Source organism: Erythrolamprus reginae, chromosome 5, assembly GCF_031021105.1.
Source record: "Erythrolamprus reginae isolate rEryReg1 chromosome 5, rEryReg1.hap1, whole genome shotgun sequence".
Lineage (NCBI taxonomy): Eukaryota > Metazoa > Chordata > Lepidosauria > Squamata > Dipsadidae > Erythrolamprus > Erythrolamprus reginae.
In genome coordinates, this window is record NC_091954.1 from 84,912,856 (window position 1) to 84,929,681 (window position 16,826).

Consider the following 16,826-nt stretch of genomic DNA (forward strand, 5'->3'; position numbering starts at 1 on the left):
GTAAAATAGTGAATGTGTTGTTGTTTTTAATACCTCTTACAGGATGCACAGACATCTAGAGCATTAACTCTTATATCAAAAGCAATTCAGACACTGGGAAGCTGGGGAAGTTTATCCAAAAACAAGCTGGTAAGTATCACACAGAAATTACTTTAGTCTACTGGCATCTTTCTATAAAGATTTACCTCTATCTATTTTTCCTTTTTAGTCAAGCTTCAAGGAGACATTTATGTGTGAATTTTTCAAAATGTTTCAAGAAGAAGAATACATTGAAATAGTAAAAAAGGTATTGTTTCCTTTATATATAATAATGATCTTTCTCCAAAAAAATATTTCCCTAGCTTTCTTGCAAAATTAAAAAGTTTTATCATATATTTTTTTTCTATGAGTCACAGATTAAATCTAAATTGTCCAGCAGGCTTCTCTGTGTGTTACATTTAAACTCCACTTGTTTTAGTAAAATACTTGGGAGGAAGGTTTTAAAAATAAATACATAGTAAATGCAAAGGAAGAATGTAGAACAACTTCGAACTATTAAAATGTTCATTTTACTTAAAAATGAGTGTATTTTAATGTTCCAAATATTTGTTAATTTTTAAGATTCTGGGTAAAATTGGGAAAATAAGTCCTATTATTCTAATACATTCTTCATATTCAGTTTTTAGATGAAGTGTCTTCCACGGAAAGTAAAGAACCAAGTGTCATGAATGAGCCATTGCATCTAAAAGAAGGGTAACTTAATACAAAGTACAATGTGCAAGGCTGTAATTGATTTTTTTTAAAATACATCAAACAAATATGTAAGATTTATGACACTTTATATTAGTTCCAGGCAGAATTTGTAGTCTTTCATTCGCAACTACTTATGTGTTTGATGAAGTTACCCTGAATGTTAAGGCTTTGTTAAAATTTGGGCTTTTGTAGGCATTCCTATTGACCTAAATATAAAATATTTTGTTCCTATGAACAAGATTGCCCTCCCCTACTCTTTTGCTATCTCTATAAATCAAGCATGGGCAAACATTTCAAGTGTGAATTGCCATTGTTTTATGCTGTCAAGAAGTATGAAGCCAGAAAATAAAAATTAACAAATAATTAAGGAGTTCAAAAATTATAGCCTTAAGGGAGAATATTTCTAGGTCAGTGTTGGAATGAGGACTCTTTGAGTTTGATTATTTTCTTGTAGACATTTCATTACCTAAACTAGGTAATATGATCAGTGTTAGTTGATGTTAACAGAAACACTTTCATTTTTTAAAGGAATTTCATGAACAATATTTGGAACTGGTATAGGCATTAACTTGTTGACTTTTACTGTAGTTTAGAAGTCTATGAAGTTATTTATAAATGGGATCGATCTTTCTATACAAAGATTTTCTTTTATACAATAAATGAAAATACAGGTAGTCTTCGACTTAACGACAGTTCATATAGTGACTGTTCAAAGTTACAGGCAGTGGAAAAAATGACATGATCATTTTTCATACTTATGGCTAATGCAACATCCTCATGGTGACATGATCAAAATCAGATGCTTGGCAACTAACTCATATTTATGACAGTTGTAGAGTCCCAGGACCATGTGATCACTTTTGTGACTTTCTGACAAGTGACGTTGATCGGGAAGCCAGATGCACTTAACATTCGTGTTATTAACTGAACAACTTCAGTGATTCAGTTAATAATTATGATAAGAAAGGCCATAATATGGGGCAAAATTCACTTAACAGCTGTTTCATTTAACAACAGAAATGGGCTCAATTGGAGTCATAAGTCGCAGACTATGTCAAAAAATATCTTCATATTTTGTACACATTTCTTGTTTTATGCAGTAAATTATAATAACAGTACCAATGAAATGGTATTCTACTTTATACCTCTGTTTTTTTTAAACTATATTCAGTTTTGATTAGTATTCCTAAATTAGGCTCCATGACAATTTTGGGGTTTAAAAATTTGTGTGTGTTTTAAAAAAAACATTGTGAGTGGTACAAACCTTGCATAAAATATTAATCGAACCCCATATCCCAATTTTTACATGTCAACTTTCATACAACAAGAATAGAAAGACAAAAACAGTGAGAGAGGAGAGAAAAAGAGAAGAGGGCGAGAAGGAAGAGAGTGCACTATAGGAAAAGAAAGGGAAAAAAATATGAAGGAAACTGCACAGTGTTTAGTTCAGCATGCTTTTATGCAGAATCAGAATTAGTCCTCCGTACTTTTTTGTTCTGACCATTTATAATAAGATCAGAAGTTGTATCCATTAATCTAATTTATAAATGAATACATCTGGATAGCCTGTTAGAAAATTTGAAAATACCTGTGAAAAATGTCCTTGCATTTGTTTCACAGGGAGATGTTCAAAAGAGCACAAGGAAGAACTCGTATTGGAAAAAAGAATTTCAAGAAGCGTTGGTTCTGCCTTACAAGTAGAGAACTCTCTTATCATAAGCAACAAGGTATTGTACTTCCTTTTGAATGTTAACCTTTCAAGTTAAATAGCTTGACCTGATGGTGATAAACTGATTATATTCTTCAGTTCCAATGGTTAAGAGTACATTATAATATTGTATTTGTTCAATATAAACAAATAAGTAAAAATACTCTTTTATGTTTTTAATTATGTAATTTTTCCAAATGTATTAAGTTTACAATACTATTTGCCATTGGACTTATATATGTGAGTTAATCAGGATACTGTAGACAAATATATTCTTTTGAGTCTGAGAAGCAAAAAAGGAAATATTGGATTCCTTTACCTCATTCATTCATTGTTGGGATTTGCAAGGTGTCTAGTTAATAGATGCTAGGCATCATACAGTATATGAAAAATTAAAATCTATCAAAACCACAGAAGTAATATAAAAGCATAATAATTAACAGCAGACACACTCCCAAGCAGAATACATTCAGTTTACATCAGATGGTCCACTATCCTTATCTTTATCATATACTGTATAATGTGTTCCACCAGGATTTGTGTTTTTGCGTTATCTTAAATAGTTAAGGTTTTATTTATAATTAAAGGATTTGCTATTTTTTTTCTTAATCCAGATAAAGAACCTATATTCATTATTCCAGTCAAAAACATTCTTGCAGTAGAAAAACTTGATGAGGGTGCATTTAACAGGAAAAATGTAAGTAACTTTTGAAATAACACTCAAGTATGGAAAATTCTAAAATATCTCATAAAAGTGAGAATTTTAATGCCAGGATACAAAGCTCTGTTCAAACTCTTGTTACATGTACTGAAAAAATAGTTGTATGTTGATTTTGACAAGGAGGCCTCAAGCTACAATTGCAAAGTGAAAACAGTTAATTTACACCATTTTACAAGCTTTCTTGTCACAGCTGTTAAGTGAATTATCACAATTAAATTAGTAACATGGTTGTTAGGTGAATCTGGTTTGCCCATTGACTTTGCTTGCCAGAAGATTGAAAAAGGTGATCACATGACCCTGGGACACTGCAACCATCATAAAGATGATTCAGTTACCAACAGTCTGATTTTTTTTTATTTATTTATTGTATTTATATAAATACAAAAAATACAATAAATAAGTCACAGGATCCCGGGACACTGCAACCATCATAAAGATGATTCAGTTACCAACAGTCTGAACTTTGATCGCGCTGCTATGTAGATGCTGCAACGGTGATAAGTGTGAAAAATGATAATAAATTCCCTTTTTTAGTGATTTTGTAACATGGAACAGTCACTAAAAATGAACTGTTGTAAGTCGAGGACTACCTGTACCATATTTCCATGAGACTTTTTAGCAGGCAAAACTCAGAAGGAAATTGTGTCTTGATCATGTGGTCAAATATAAATTATCCCAGCACTTTCTTCTACTGGCAATAGATGATCAATCAACCAACCAATCATTTTCATTTCCTAGAGGTGATGATTTATCACTTACCTGTTCGTTCAAGTCTCACAATGGTGCAGTTATCACTACTGTAAATGAACCCATCTGCTGGTTGCCCCTCTCTTTTCACCTTCCATATTGGAGACTTTTCCAGAGAGCTGGATCTTTATAAATGTGTCTGAAGTAAGAAAATTTGAGTCCAGTCATTAGTGATTTCAATGAAAAGTCTGGATTGATTTATTTGGTGATATATTGGTTTGTTTTTTTGGCTGTCCATAGTATTCTCAGGAGTCTTCTCCAACACTAAAGTTCAAAAGCACCAGTATTTTATCCTGCTTCTTGTTTTTTAAAATGCCAATAAATATTTATGAGCCTATTTAAAAATCTAGGGCAGAGTTGTCAAACTGAATTTCTTTGAGGGCCAGATGAGCATTGTAGTTGTCCTCCATGGGCCGGCGACTGGGGAAAGAGAGACAGGATGGACGCTTCCTGCAGCACTCTGCCAGCGGAGTGTTGTAGGAGGCCGACGAGGCCAAAAACAGAGGATGGGGCACTGCACATGCCAACCCGTGCTCTGTTTTGGCTGGCAGAGACACTGCGGGCCAGTCATTTGCTATTTCCAGGCCAGCCTCACGGGCCAGATCTAAGCACCCCATTGGCTGGATCCAGCCCATGGGCCTTCAGTTGGATACCTCTGATTTAGGGTAAAAAATCCTATATTATTATTATTAGGTTTAATGATCTAGTTAAAAATATAAAACTATGTAATAATATAATCAGAACTACAGAATTTGAAGATGCATTATAACCTACATTGAACCTGGCTACAGTAGTATTGATAATGCTAGGGTTAGAATAGAATTTGGTTCATTATGAATGTAGCAATATGTGACCAATGGTTTTTATCTTGCCTGATTCCCAAAAGCAAACTTATTCCAGTAAGGGGAGTTTGGAGTATTTGCTCAATAGAAGCACTAATGGCAACACTTTATGTTGTGCCCAGACAAAGTCTTTCAACAACCTGGAAAAGATGAGAAGTGTATTTCATTTAAAATCTAATTTTTAAGCTTTAAAAAGTTTTTAAAAGTGGCAAATAACTAACTCTACCATTAGAGAAAAAGAAAAAGAATGGCAGAAGAAAATTATAATGCTGCCTAAAATACATAATAGAAACATAGAAGTCTGACGGCAGAAAAAAGACCTCATGGTCCATCTAGTCTGCCCTTATACTATTTTCTGTATTTTATCTTAGGATGGATATATGTTTATCCCAGGCATGTTTAAATTCAGTTACTGTGGATTTATCTACCATGTCTGCTGGAAGTTTGTTCCAATAATTATGGTCCTTTAATGATCTTTTGATGTTGAAGACCACTACAAATTATTTAAAGGTGTCAACCTGTTCAATCTCAGTTCCTCAAAAAAATCTAGTAAATGTGCATATTAGTGGGGCTTTCGTGAGTTCCAAAAATATACGACTATAAATAAATATTTTGTTAGAAGATAGTGCTTTTATTTGTAGGATGATTTATTTTTCATTAAATCAAGAACACAAGGATTATGTGTGGTACTAAAAAGATCATTATCTAATTCCTCAATTATTGTTGTTGTTGTTGTTATTATTATTATTATTATTACTATTAATTAGATTTCTTTGCCGCCCTTCTCCAAAGACTTGGGGCGGCTCACAAGTCACAATATAAAACAATGCGTACAACAAATCTAATTAATTAAAAACTACAAGCTAAAATCCCAATATATTAAAATCAGTCAACCAATTCAATGCCTGACTCCTATTTGTCATACCTATTAATTCAAGTTGTGGCAGAGTTCTCTTTCCTGCATTTCTTCTTTATTGTACTAGAACAATTAGGGAGAGATTATATGCTCGCCTACTTTCTCTTTTCCTTTGCCTTAATCTGATCTTAATCATAGATGAAATTGGGCAGTCTATCAGCCTAGAAGCAAAAATGTGGATCGCAATATCATCCTTTCCTGAACAAAATGGAAGTTAATACATTAACCAGTATCTGTTACACCAAAGCAGCCATTTGGATAAGAATCCAGTCTTCTGTTTTCAAAGTTTTAAAATAATACATAAACAAATAAGCATTAAAAAATTGTGTCAAGGCTTCCCCCGCGCCCTCTAAATAAATTGTTGATTGTTTGAATGGCCTTTTCTTTTTCAGATGTTTCAAGTAATACATGTTGAGAAACCACTCTATGTGCAGGCAAATAATTGTGTGGAGGCTAGTGAGTGGATAGAAGCTCTCTGTAGAGTGAGCAGATGTAACCAAAAGCGATTGAACATTTATCATCCATCTGCTTTTTTGAATGGAAATTGGCTTTGCTGTAAAGCCACATCAGAAAACACAGTGGGCTGTATGCCATGTACTGCGTAAGTAACATCTGCAAGAAAAATAACATCTGCATGTTTTTAGAATAGAAATAATTTTGCTTACAGTATATTGCTGTAACTTAGGTTGCCTTCCTAATGACTGAAGGGGGATATTCATGTCAGAATTACACACGTGCTTGAGATTAGCAAGTGAACATTATTATATTTGAAAATTATTAATATTTATAGCAACTTGTCATCAATTCTTATTATGAAACAACATAGATTATTAATCCTATAAAAATGAATGAATGTATTTAAGTTGCTATTTGGAAATGACTTTTTTTTCTTTGCAACCTGAGTATATATCATTGCAGTGCCCTCCCTCCCTCTCTCCCTTCCATCCTCTGCCTGCCTGCCTGCCTTCACCACTGCTTCCTAAGATATAAGGCGTTTCACAATAAAATCCACCAAAAACATACTATTACATACTATACTATTACTATAAAAAAGAAATAAAAGTTTATTATAACTATAAAGTAAGAAAAAGTATATGGCATCCATAATATATGTATTGGTGGAAGCAAGGAGGGTTTGCAAGGAGGGAAATACAGTGGTACCTCTACTTAAGAACTTAATTTGTTTCGTGATCAGGTTCTTAAGTAGAAAAGATTGTAATAGAAGCAATTTTCCCATAGGAAAAAATAATGTGTGCAAACCCATTAGAAAAGAAATAAAAGCTCGGAATTTGGGTGGGAGGAGGAGGAAGAAGAGGAGGAAGACAGTCACTGCCGAAGGAAGAAAGTGAGGTGAATTAAAAAAATTCCAAAACTTTAAGGCTTTAAAAAAAGGGGAGGACTCTGAGGCCGCGAAGAGGAGCATGTGCCTCCCATACACCCGGCGCGAGGCTGCCTCATACACTGCGCCAGAGAGAGAAACCCAGGGGGAATGGCAGGAAACTGGCCTTTGTATCGCTCTCAAATTTCCTAGGAAATTTTTCCGGGCTCGGGTTCTTAAGTAGAAAATGGTTCTTGAGTAGAGGCAAAAAAAATCTTGAACACCCGGTTCTTATCTAAAAAAGTTCTTAAGTAGAGGCATTCTTAAGTAGAGGTACCACTGTATATGGACAAGCTAGTGGATTGATTTCAGTTTGGGAAGTCTGATGTGAACATTCTCTGATGGCTTGAGGAAGCTCATATTTAAAAACCTACTCAGAAAATAAATTCACAGCATAACCATTATTTGAGCATAATTCAGTTTACCAGTTTATATACTTTAGAAAAATATTATTTTATTGTTTTCTGGAATGAACCAATATTAAAGCCTAATAGTGATTATTCATATCCTACTTTATTTTATAGCTGGAATAATCTCTTCCTAGGGGTTAACTGGCCGGGCCTTCATGCCGCTCTCAAATTTCATGGGGATTTTTTCCAGGCTTGGGTTCTTAAGTAGAAAATGGTTCTTAAGAAGAGGCTAAAAATCTTGAACACCTGGTTCTTATCTAGAAAAGTTCTTAAGTAGAGGTGTTCTTAGGTAGAAGGAACCACTGTATACTGAATGGATTTGGCATAAGTTAGATTTAACAATATTGCTCATTTCAAGCTTTGATATTTTTTACTCTCTGTGCTTTATATAATGTTGCTTACTCAAAGCAATAATCTGATCGTTGTATGTGTATGTGCCTATCTTTCAACCTTATTCCTGGTTGTTGTTTTTACTAAAAAGATGGTTGATTGATTCTTGCTTAGTGAGCATTTCTATGTCTGAAACCATTACAGAATACAGTAGAGGGATTTAATACTTTTCTTATTTTTAACCTTAATCTTATACTGTCTTAGCATCAAATAATACAAATGTTGTATACAAGATTATTGCATGATATTAGGAATTAAATTGCAAATTGCAATTGACTGTTTCATGGATTCTGGTAGGGCATATATTAAGAATTCCTATCTATCGTGATACAGTTGTAAATTTAAATGATCTAGAAGTTTTGCACCTCTGATTGCTTGTTTTTTTTCTTTATTTGTATATGCATTAATGTAAAACTAGTGATTCTCCTTTAAAAATGACATTTTGTAAACGTTTGTATTTCTAATTGAAGAGGTGTACCTGCTGACATACAGATAGAAATAGATGGAGATCGAGAAACAGAGAGAATCTACTCAGTCTTTGCAATCAGTATGCCAAAACTCCAAAAAATGCAAGGTATGAAAAATCCATTTGTCCAAGTAACAATCAGTTTTGAAATATTAATAGCTAGTATTAGCTATTGTAATCCCATATCAATTCTAGCTAATTTTCAAATATAATAAGTTGGCTCAAAACAAAAATCACATTAGACAAAAATAAAGGAGAATGCAAAAGTTGGATAATAGTAGATTTCTTCCTTGCCTCTGTGTGCATTCCGTATATTATAAACACAGTTGCTTCTTTTATATATTAAAGAAAAAATCTTGGCTTAAATTGAATTATTTGCTTTCAGTTACAGTGCATTGAGTAAGTATTCAGACCCCCTTCACTTTTGTCAATTTTGTTATGCTGCAACCTAATTCTACAGTTGATGAAATTCTTCCCCCCCCCTCATTAATCTATAGGCATAATGACAAAGTGAAAACAGATCTTTTGTAATGTCTGTAAATTTATTGTTTAAAAAACCTGAATTATCACATTGGCATAAGTATTCAGACCCTCCACTCAGTACTTTGATGAATATTTTTAGCAGCAATTATAGCCTTGAGTCTTTTTGGATATGATGCAACAAGCCTTGTACGCCTGGATTGGGCAATTTTCTGCCATTCCTCCTTGAAAATCTTCTCAAGCTCAATCAGATTGGATGACGACCATTGGTGGACAGCTATTTTCAGATCCCTCCAGAGATGTTCAATAATAGGGTTCAATACAGGACTCTGGCTGGGCTACTCTAGGAAATTCACAGAGTTGTCCTTGAGCCACTCTTATGTTGTCTTGGCTATGTGCTGAGGATTGTTGTTATGTGGAAAAGTGAACCTTCAGCCCAATCTGAGGTCCAGTGCACTGTGGAACAGGTTTTCATTGAGGATGTCCCGGTACTTCATTCCAGTCAGTTTCTCCTGTGTGCTGCTTGGAGAGTCCAAGCGTGGGTTAACTTCTTGTTTGCTTGCCAGGGACTAAGAAAGAAATATACAGCCATGCCTCCACCTTGCCCCACTGAGCCAGTTGTTTTACTCAGTTGAGCCTAGAGGGATGCAAGAAATATTTCTCTACTCAGTTTTTGGACAACAGACATCTTGGACTCTCGATTATTACAGGTTTTAATTATATTTGTTGGGAACGGGTAGGTAAGTCTCCTTACTGCCCTGAGGCTTGTTTTAATAGCCATGGGGAAAAGGAGTGTTTAAATGTAGTTAACAACCATCTCTGTTTTGATTGTATACCTGGCAAACTCATTTGGTTATAGGAGCAACATGTAACAACAATCATTGTTATCTTGTTTATATATTACCAACCCAATTGTCTGTACATAGTACCAACAGTTTTCTGAATCAGTTTTGGAAAAAGAGACTATTCCAGTGCCAAAGATGTTTGTGGACATTATTCAATGTCAATGGAGTCAGCCTGCTTAACAAAACGCGCCCAGTAACTATGACAAGCAATTCTGTAACATAGGGTCAGACCTGGAGGATCTTCTCCAGCTCCGAGCAATTGATATTCCAATGGCCAATCTAGTCTCTTCCACAGTTCTCACTGCTGACCATTTGGAAGGTCTGAAGTTGGAGGATCGCAAAACAAAGCACACTTGATTTCAGCCTAGTCCAGTGATGGCAAACCTACGGCACAGGTGCCACGAGTGGTACATGGATCTATATCTGCTGACACACGAGCTGTTTCTCTAGCTCAGTTCCAACCTGCATGTATGTGCTGGCCAGTTGATTTTTGGCTTGCACAGAGGCTCTGGAAGGGCATTTTTGGCTTCTAGGCAGCCTCCTGGGGGATGGCGGAGGGTGTTTTTACCCTCCCCCAGCTCCAGGGAAGCCTTTGGAGCCTGGGGAAGGCGAAACACGATCCTACTGGGCCCACCAGAATTTGAAAACAGGCTTCCAGAGAGCCTCCGGAGGGTGGGGAAAGCTGTTTTTGCCCTCCCCAGGCACTGGATTATGGGTGTGGGCACTTGTGCATGTGCACACGCTCTTTTGGCACCTGAGGAAAATAAGGTTCGCAATCACTGGCCTAGTCCATCAGGGCAACCCCAGCAGCTTCCCTTTTCAACAGAAATTTGGTTTTATGGAATAGACAAATGTTGACTAGAGTGTCACCTGAAGATTCACGCTCCACCAAGATCTAAACAAACTCCTGGCGACTGATGAATTCTCTACAGATGCAACTCTTAATGCAGCAAAATTTGCTTCCAGGACTTTTGCAGCCAATGTCACATCCTATAGGCTCTTGGTCATTTCCTTCAACCCTGACTCCCAATTCCTGATCCTGAAAAACACTCCCACAGTAGGATGCTGCCACCACCATGCTTCAGTATTGGGATGATATTGGGCAGGTGATGAGCGGTGCCTGTTTTCCTCCAGACATAACACACTCTTATGAACCATCAGTGCAGAAGAAATTTTACTGGAGCCTTCCCCAGACTGGTGCCTTGCAATAATCCTGTCTAAGCTCTGCAAGTAGTTCCTTTGACCTCGTGGTTTTTGCTCTGTTACAGTATGCATTTTCAGCTGTGATGTCTTCCTTAGAGAGGTTTGTGTCTTTCCAAATCATGCCCAATGAATTTAATTTACTATAGGTTGACTTCGATCAAGGTGTAGAATCATGTCAGCAACGTTCAAAAGAAATAAGAGGCACCGGAGCTAAATTTCAGTAGCTTAGCTGGATAAAACTTAATAATGAACATCAAATATAATCTCTCCCTGGTTGTTGCAAAAGGTCTGACTACTTATGCCAATGTGATATTTCAGGGTTTTAATTTTTTTTAATAAATTTACAAGCATTTCTAAACTTCTGTTTTCATTTTGTCAATATGGGGAACTGAGTGTAGATTAATGAGGAAAAAATAAATTTCAATAACAGGAATTAAAGTGCAACGTAACTAAATTGACAAAAGTGTAGGAGGTCTGGATACTTTCCGAATGCACTATATTCAAGATATGATTCTCAAAGTATCCTGCCAGTGTCCATCTCAATTACTGCATATATGTGTTAATAAAGCAAACCCTACATTTAATAAGATAATACAGGGAAGGGAGACATCTCTGTTAAAGCCGAATCTCCATTACATCCAAATAGTTTTTAATTTGAGCCTATCCATCCAACTGTAGCAAGAGTGGAAGTGATATTTGTGAATTTAAAGGCTCCAGTACAACTAAGTCAAAAGGGTATTGTAAGCATTCCCCAAGACTCCATCCCATCTCCTGGATAGTCAGACTTGATAGAATTTATAGATTTATGAAAGAATATTAATAGTGATTCTTTTGAGCCTTTTATATTTTTTCATGGAAAAGTTTGTACCTATCAGTCCAGATAACAACTAATTTAAATTGTTTTAATTTACACTGATGAATTAGTGAATTAATAGGAAACAATATTCTGTTATGCCCCCAAAAATACCTTTCTTCATTATTTTAATTACTGTAATCACATTTATGGCAAAACCTGTCTGAAGATCCAAATCAACAAAAGTTTGTTTCTTGAACATTTAAAACTTCATAATACTCTAATGTATACTTATTTCTAGAGGCTTGTGGAAGTATAGCTGTCTACCAAGGACCACAGAAAGAGGCAGATGATTATTCTAATTTCAAAATTGAGGATTCAGTAGCAACTTTTCAAACTCTTCAGCAAATAATATCAATTGTAGAACAATTGGACATTCATCATGCTAAGTATCGAGAAAAAAGATCATCTAGTGCTAAATATGGCAGTGAGTAAGTATTGTAGGCTATTCTACCATTACAATAGGCTTATCCTTTAACAAACTGCAACTTTATGTTAATGTAATTCTGTGACCCCATAGTCATCTAATGCATTATCAGAGATGGATTTCTGTTGGTTCGGACCGGTTCTACAACCAATAGTGACACAGGCCTACCATGTCCCTGAGCTGTTCTCTTTGCGCCATAGTCACTGCCATCTTGTTTTTTGCTTCTCGGCATGCACAGAAGCTTTGTTTTAGCACTGCATATGCACGCGCAAAGCAAGCGTGTGGGGGTGTCCCTGAGTGAACTGCCATTAAAGAAAACTGGAACCCACCTCGTGCATTATGTATTGTTCAAGACAACTCATGATAATAGATTTTGGTTATAACAGATAGTTCAACCAAATGTTAACATATCATTATTTACTATATCTTTAACACAGATTCATTGCAATCAATTCAAATTTGGGAGCAAGTGATTAGAAATCAAGCAAGTGGATTTTGTCCTGCCTTTTACAATATACTAGAAGATGTAATTTGGGAAGAAAGTAAATTCTGAAGCATAATAACAAATTTGCAGCAATAAAATGAGTATATATCACAACTAAATGCAATCCTTACCAATACCCAACTAATTTTAATTGGATATGACTAGTTTTGGGAATACAATGTGTTTAGAACTTGGAATTATCTCTCAGGGCAGTTGAGATGGGCAGTTAAGATCACAACCTTCTTTTTGCAAATCTTAATACAGTAAAACCTTGATTTAATCGACTAATTGGTAGAGGAAGTGTTCAATATTTCCAACTGTTAAATATGAAAATACATTATTTGCCCTATTTTTCTCCTTTCCATAGGGATGTCATTATACAAATTGTATAAACTGCCTCAGATTTTGTAAAATTAAGGTGGTACTGAATTAAATTTAGATCCCGCATCCAAAGTGTGCACTATAGAATGCAGAAGTTTTCTTTTATTCATGGGAGATAGCCAAGTAGATTTAAATATGCTCAGTGGGGATCAGTAAAATTGAAATTTTATTGTTGTCAGACAACACAGCACTAATTGTAGGTAAAATATTTTTAAACTTGCTGTTTCTAACAAATAGTTAGATAAGGTTCTTTTTTTCCCTTTTTGTAGAGAAAACCCAATTGTTGGAAAAATTTCCTAACCAAAGGCACTTTGATAGAGATGGACTCTGGAAGAAAGGAATTGGAATAATTTTCACTCTTTAATAAGAAACTGCTTTTGTGATAATTCAGGGAATTTAAGAACAAACATTTCCTGCAAATTAGCTGCATTCACAAGCTTATTTAATATTTAACAGTGGAAAAAACAATGTGGGATCAGATTTCTGCAGGGATAAGAGAAAACCTATCCATATTGTTTGAAGAACTTAACATACAAAAATGTAAGTAAACAAATTATCTAAAGCTGGGAAGATCTTCTAAAGAAATAAGCTTTCTATGGAAGAAAACAACTACCACCTTCAGTTGGAATTTTATCTGCCAGGATAATCATCAGCTTCTCTGACTATCACTATTTTCTGGACAAAGATATTCTGACAGGTGGCAAAAAAAATTGAAGCTTTACAATCAGCGCACAGTCACTTTTAAAACTTCCTTTCTTAACCTACAGTATAAATGTTTTTTTAAATAACAATATGATGGTACTTTTTCAAAATGTGCATTGACAATTAGCAAAGTTATGCTATTTAAGAAGTGTCGCTGAAGCAGGACAAGTCAGGGAATCTATATGTCTTGTTTACAATTGGAGTGAATAGTGAAACAATTGTGTTTTTCTTTTTGAAATAACGCATTAGTATTTTTAGTGATTGGGGTCGTAAGGAGAAGAATATATGCTGTTCAGATAATACTGTAGCTAAATACCATGTGGCATATCATTAGTAATACTTTTTTTAAAATGCCTAAAGGTAGATGGTATACAGTGGACATTGCCATACCCAATTGTAACAAGCTCTTTTTGAAAGTCACTCCAAGCACTTTACATATCTGGTTACCCCCAGATTATAATTCTAGATACTTTATAGTATCTAATCATTAAGATCAGTTGAATGATCACTACTATGGCTTAAATCCATACTTTTATGAAATTTTATATCTAGAATATTTTTTACTTGCCAAGTAAAGTTTTAAACTAAACTTTACTTTTAGAAACTCTTAAACTTGCCTTGTTGTATTTGTACGTGTAAACTGATAAAAAAGACTGGTATGTAATAAATCTGAACAAACTAATATTGGGAGAAGAAAAGGCTAAGTTTTTAAAATCAGTATTATATGAAGTTATCAGAATTCAAGCTTAACTCAAGAGACTTTACCTTTTCTTTATTGAATGGTACTACAGAATACTCACCTTGGGAGCAATTTATTAAGCACTATAAAAATCAGTGTATTTCCACTGAAGTTAACATTCATGATTATCTGTTTATTAGTATCCTTTTAAGACTTCTGGTTTACTATTATTTGCCACCACTCATTAGGACCGCTTTCATTGTATAATAGAAATATAAAAATAATTGGCTTAAATACGTAATGATATGCTAGCAAAATAAGAGAGCTTGCCATTAAAGTAAATAGTCTGATCCTAAGACTGAACTAACATCTAAATAGAACTTCTTTTCCCCAATAGCTGGTATCCATGCCTTGTCACTAAATGTTTTGATATTTTTATTTGAGACATAGATACAAATGCTTATTAAAACAAACAAGCTCACTGGATATATAAATCTATAAATGCCGATTGTGCATTTCAGGTAAAATGTAAGGAAAAGTGTAATAATTTAGACAGAATGAATGACACAGGCTGTATTACACAATCATTACCACAAATTATAACTGGTAAATGCAAAGCAAAATGCAAGTGTGATGTAGAGGACCCATAACAGAAATTGTATCTGTATAATCACCTACATTGAAGCTTTTTATACAAAATATCAGAATAATATTCTTCCATTCCTTAATAAATTATATTTCCAAAATTAAAATACAAAAATTCCACAGCAAAAAGGAAACAATAGCAAAGCAACTAAATGACAAAAAAGTGCATTTAAAAAAAACCATGCACATACCGGTATATGGTCATCCTAGTTTATTATTGCTAAATATATTTCAACAATAATAATTCCCCCCCTTGCAAAATAGGTCTACCATTTATAATTGTCTACATCTCTATTTGTCCAACTAATTTGACCTGCCAACTATTTACATTTAAAAAGTTATCGGGTATACCCAACAATAAAACTAAATTTCAAATACACTTTACAATATATTATTGTATTTCACACACAGAAAATACACAACAGCTTTTTATCTTCCATAAACCCCATCTGTCCAGGATCAAATCAGTGTTTGACTGATTCTTTTCCTTAAAATTATGAGCATTAAAATATGCTTTCATTCCTATGCCTACATATTCATCCATAAACTGTAATACATTTTGAAATTGGAAATTATTGATATAAGGAAAAAAAATGAAAACATCAATTTTATACATAAAGCATGGAGATAAATCATCTTTGATTTTAAAGAAAAAAAGTGGATCCTTGACGAACTATTACATTTTCTGAATCTTATCATCTGTGGAAGGAAAGTTCAGAGATTCATCCTCAGAAATTCTCCACGACTCACCAGACTTCCCTTTTCCTAGACTGTCAAATAGGAAACAGCCATGAGTCAACTGAAAATATTCTAGATTTATAACTTTCAATCCAAGAACTATTTTATACCTATTTACAGCATTTGACAGAAAAACATTATTTCCTTCCTAGATTATACCAAATCAATAGGGTTAAATAAATGTGAATTCCTCCACCCTGAATTATTCCTATAATACCAACTTAAGATTGCTATATTGAAATATTTATACAATAAAAATGAAAGCTTTATTTTGTTCTGAAAAATCTAGCTTTTGAAAATAAACGGAAATATTTTACAATCGTTGGAATTGCATTTTTTGTATCTGTTTGGCGGGATTTTTTAATTAGACATTTCTGTACCAGCCAGCTGCTAAATGTTTTCCACCTCAAATAGCTAATGTGCTATTGGTTTTTGGTGTATGGATGAGGCTAAGCTGACTTTCCCCATGAAGTATTTATCTAAAAATGTTCATATATTTCCTCAGTCCTGTAGAGATGTGTGAAAAATCACCATGTGACATCAATATATATGACTGAATAGTACTGTATTATCATCTTGAGACTTTTAGGAAATCAATCTATACTTACAAATATTTGACATATTTGCTTATATGCTGAATTACAGCATTACTTTGATCATCACTGTGTCATTCATTCTGTTTTAATATTATTTGTGGTATTTTAGTAAGATGTTACTCAATTCTTACTCTTATTGGTATTCATTCCACTTAAACCTTTTGCTTCCAAATCAGAGTTATTCCCTTTTTATATATAATAGGACTTGCAGGGAATATACCAATACCGTTTCAGAAAGCATGAAATCTAGTATTGAGGATTTCATTCTGCAAATAGTGTTAAAAGATAGTACATTTATAATAGTTATCTTTAAAGGAACTAGAACTATGTTATCAGCTTTATGAAGTACTGTAATTGTTGAGGGCAGTCATTGGGGAGGATTTCTAGAGAGACAGAGATGAAGAGAAAGGACTATGAAGATACTCTCAAGATACCCTCTGACTGAACTATGCTCTATCACCTACCAAAGTTCTAGTTCCATCA

The 16,826-nt window shown here is 34.3% G+C and overlaps 1 protein-coding gene across 2 annotated transcripts in view; it reads left to right on the forward strand.

Moving 5' to 3' along the window:
* RASA2 (RAS p21 protein activator 2) overlaps positions 1 to 15,138 on the forward strand; it is a 59,612-nt gene extending 44,474 nt beyond the window's left edge. Inside the window, exons 16-24 of one of the 2 annotated variants that reach the window (XM_070753345.1) lie at positions 43 to 129; positions 209 to 286; positions 659 to 732; positions 2,353 to 2,459; positions 3,055 to 3,137; positions 6,059 to 6,267; positions 8,315 to 8,418; positions 11,933 to 12,122; positions 13,253 to 15,138. In XM_070753345.1, coding sequence (XP_070609446.1) covers positions 43 to 129; positions 209 to 286; positions 659 to 732; positions 2,353 to 2,459; positions 3,055 to 3,137; positions 6,059 to 6,267; positions 8,315 to 8,418; positions 11,933 to 12,122; positions 13,253 to 13,283 — 963 coding nt within the window. In that variant the 3' untranslated portion in view covers positions 13,284 to 15,138. The remainder of the gene's footprint in view (positions 1 to 42; positions 130 to 208; positions 287 to 658; positions 733 to 2,352; positions 2,460 to 3,054; positions 3,138 to 6,058; positions 6,268 to 8,314; positions 8,419 to 11,932; positions 12,123 to 13,252) is intronic. The other variant, XM_070753344.1, reaches the window with a different exon arrangement.
* Positions 15,139 to 16,826: the final 1,688 nt, after the last annotated feature.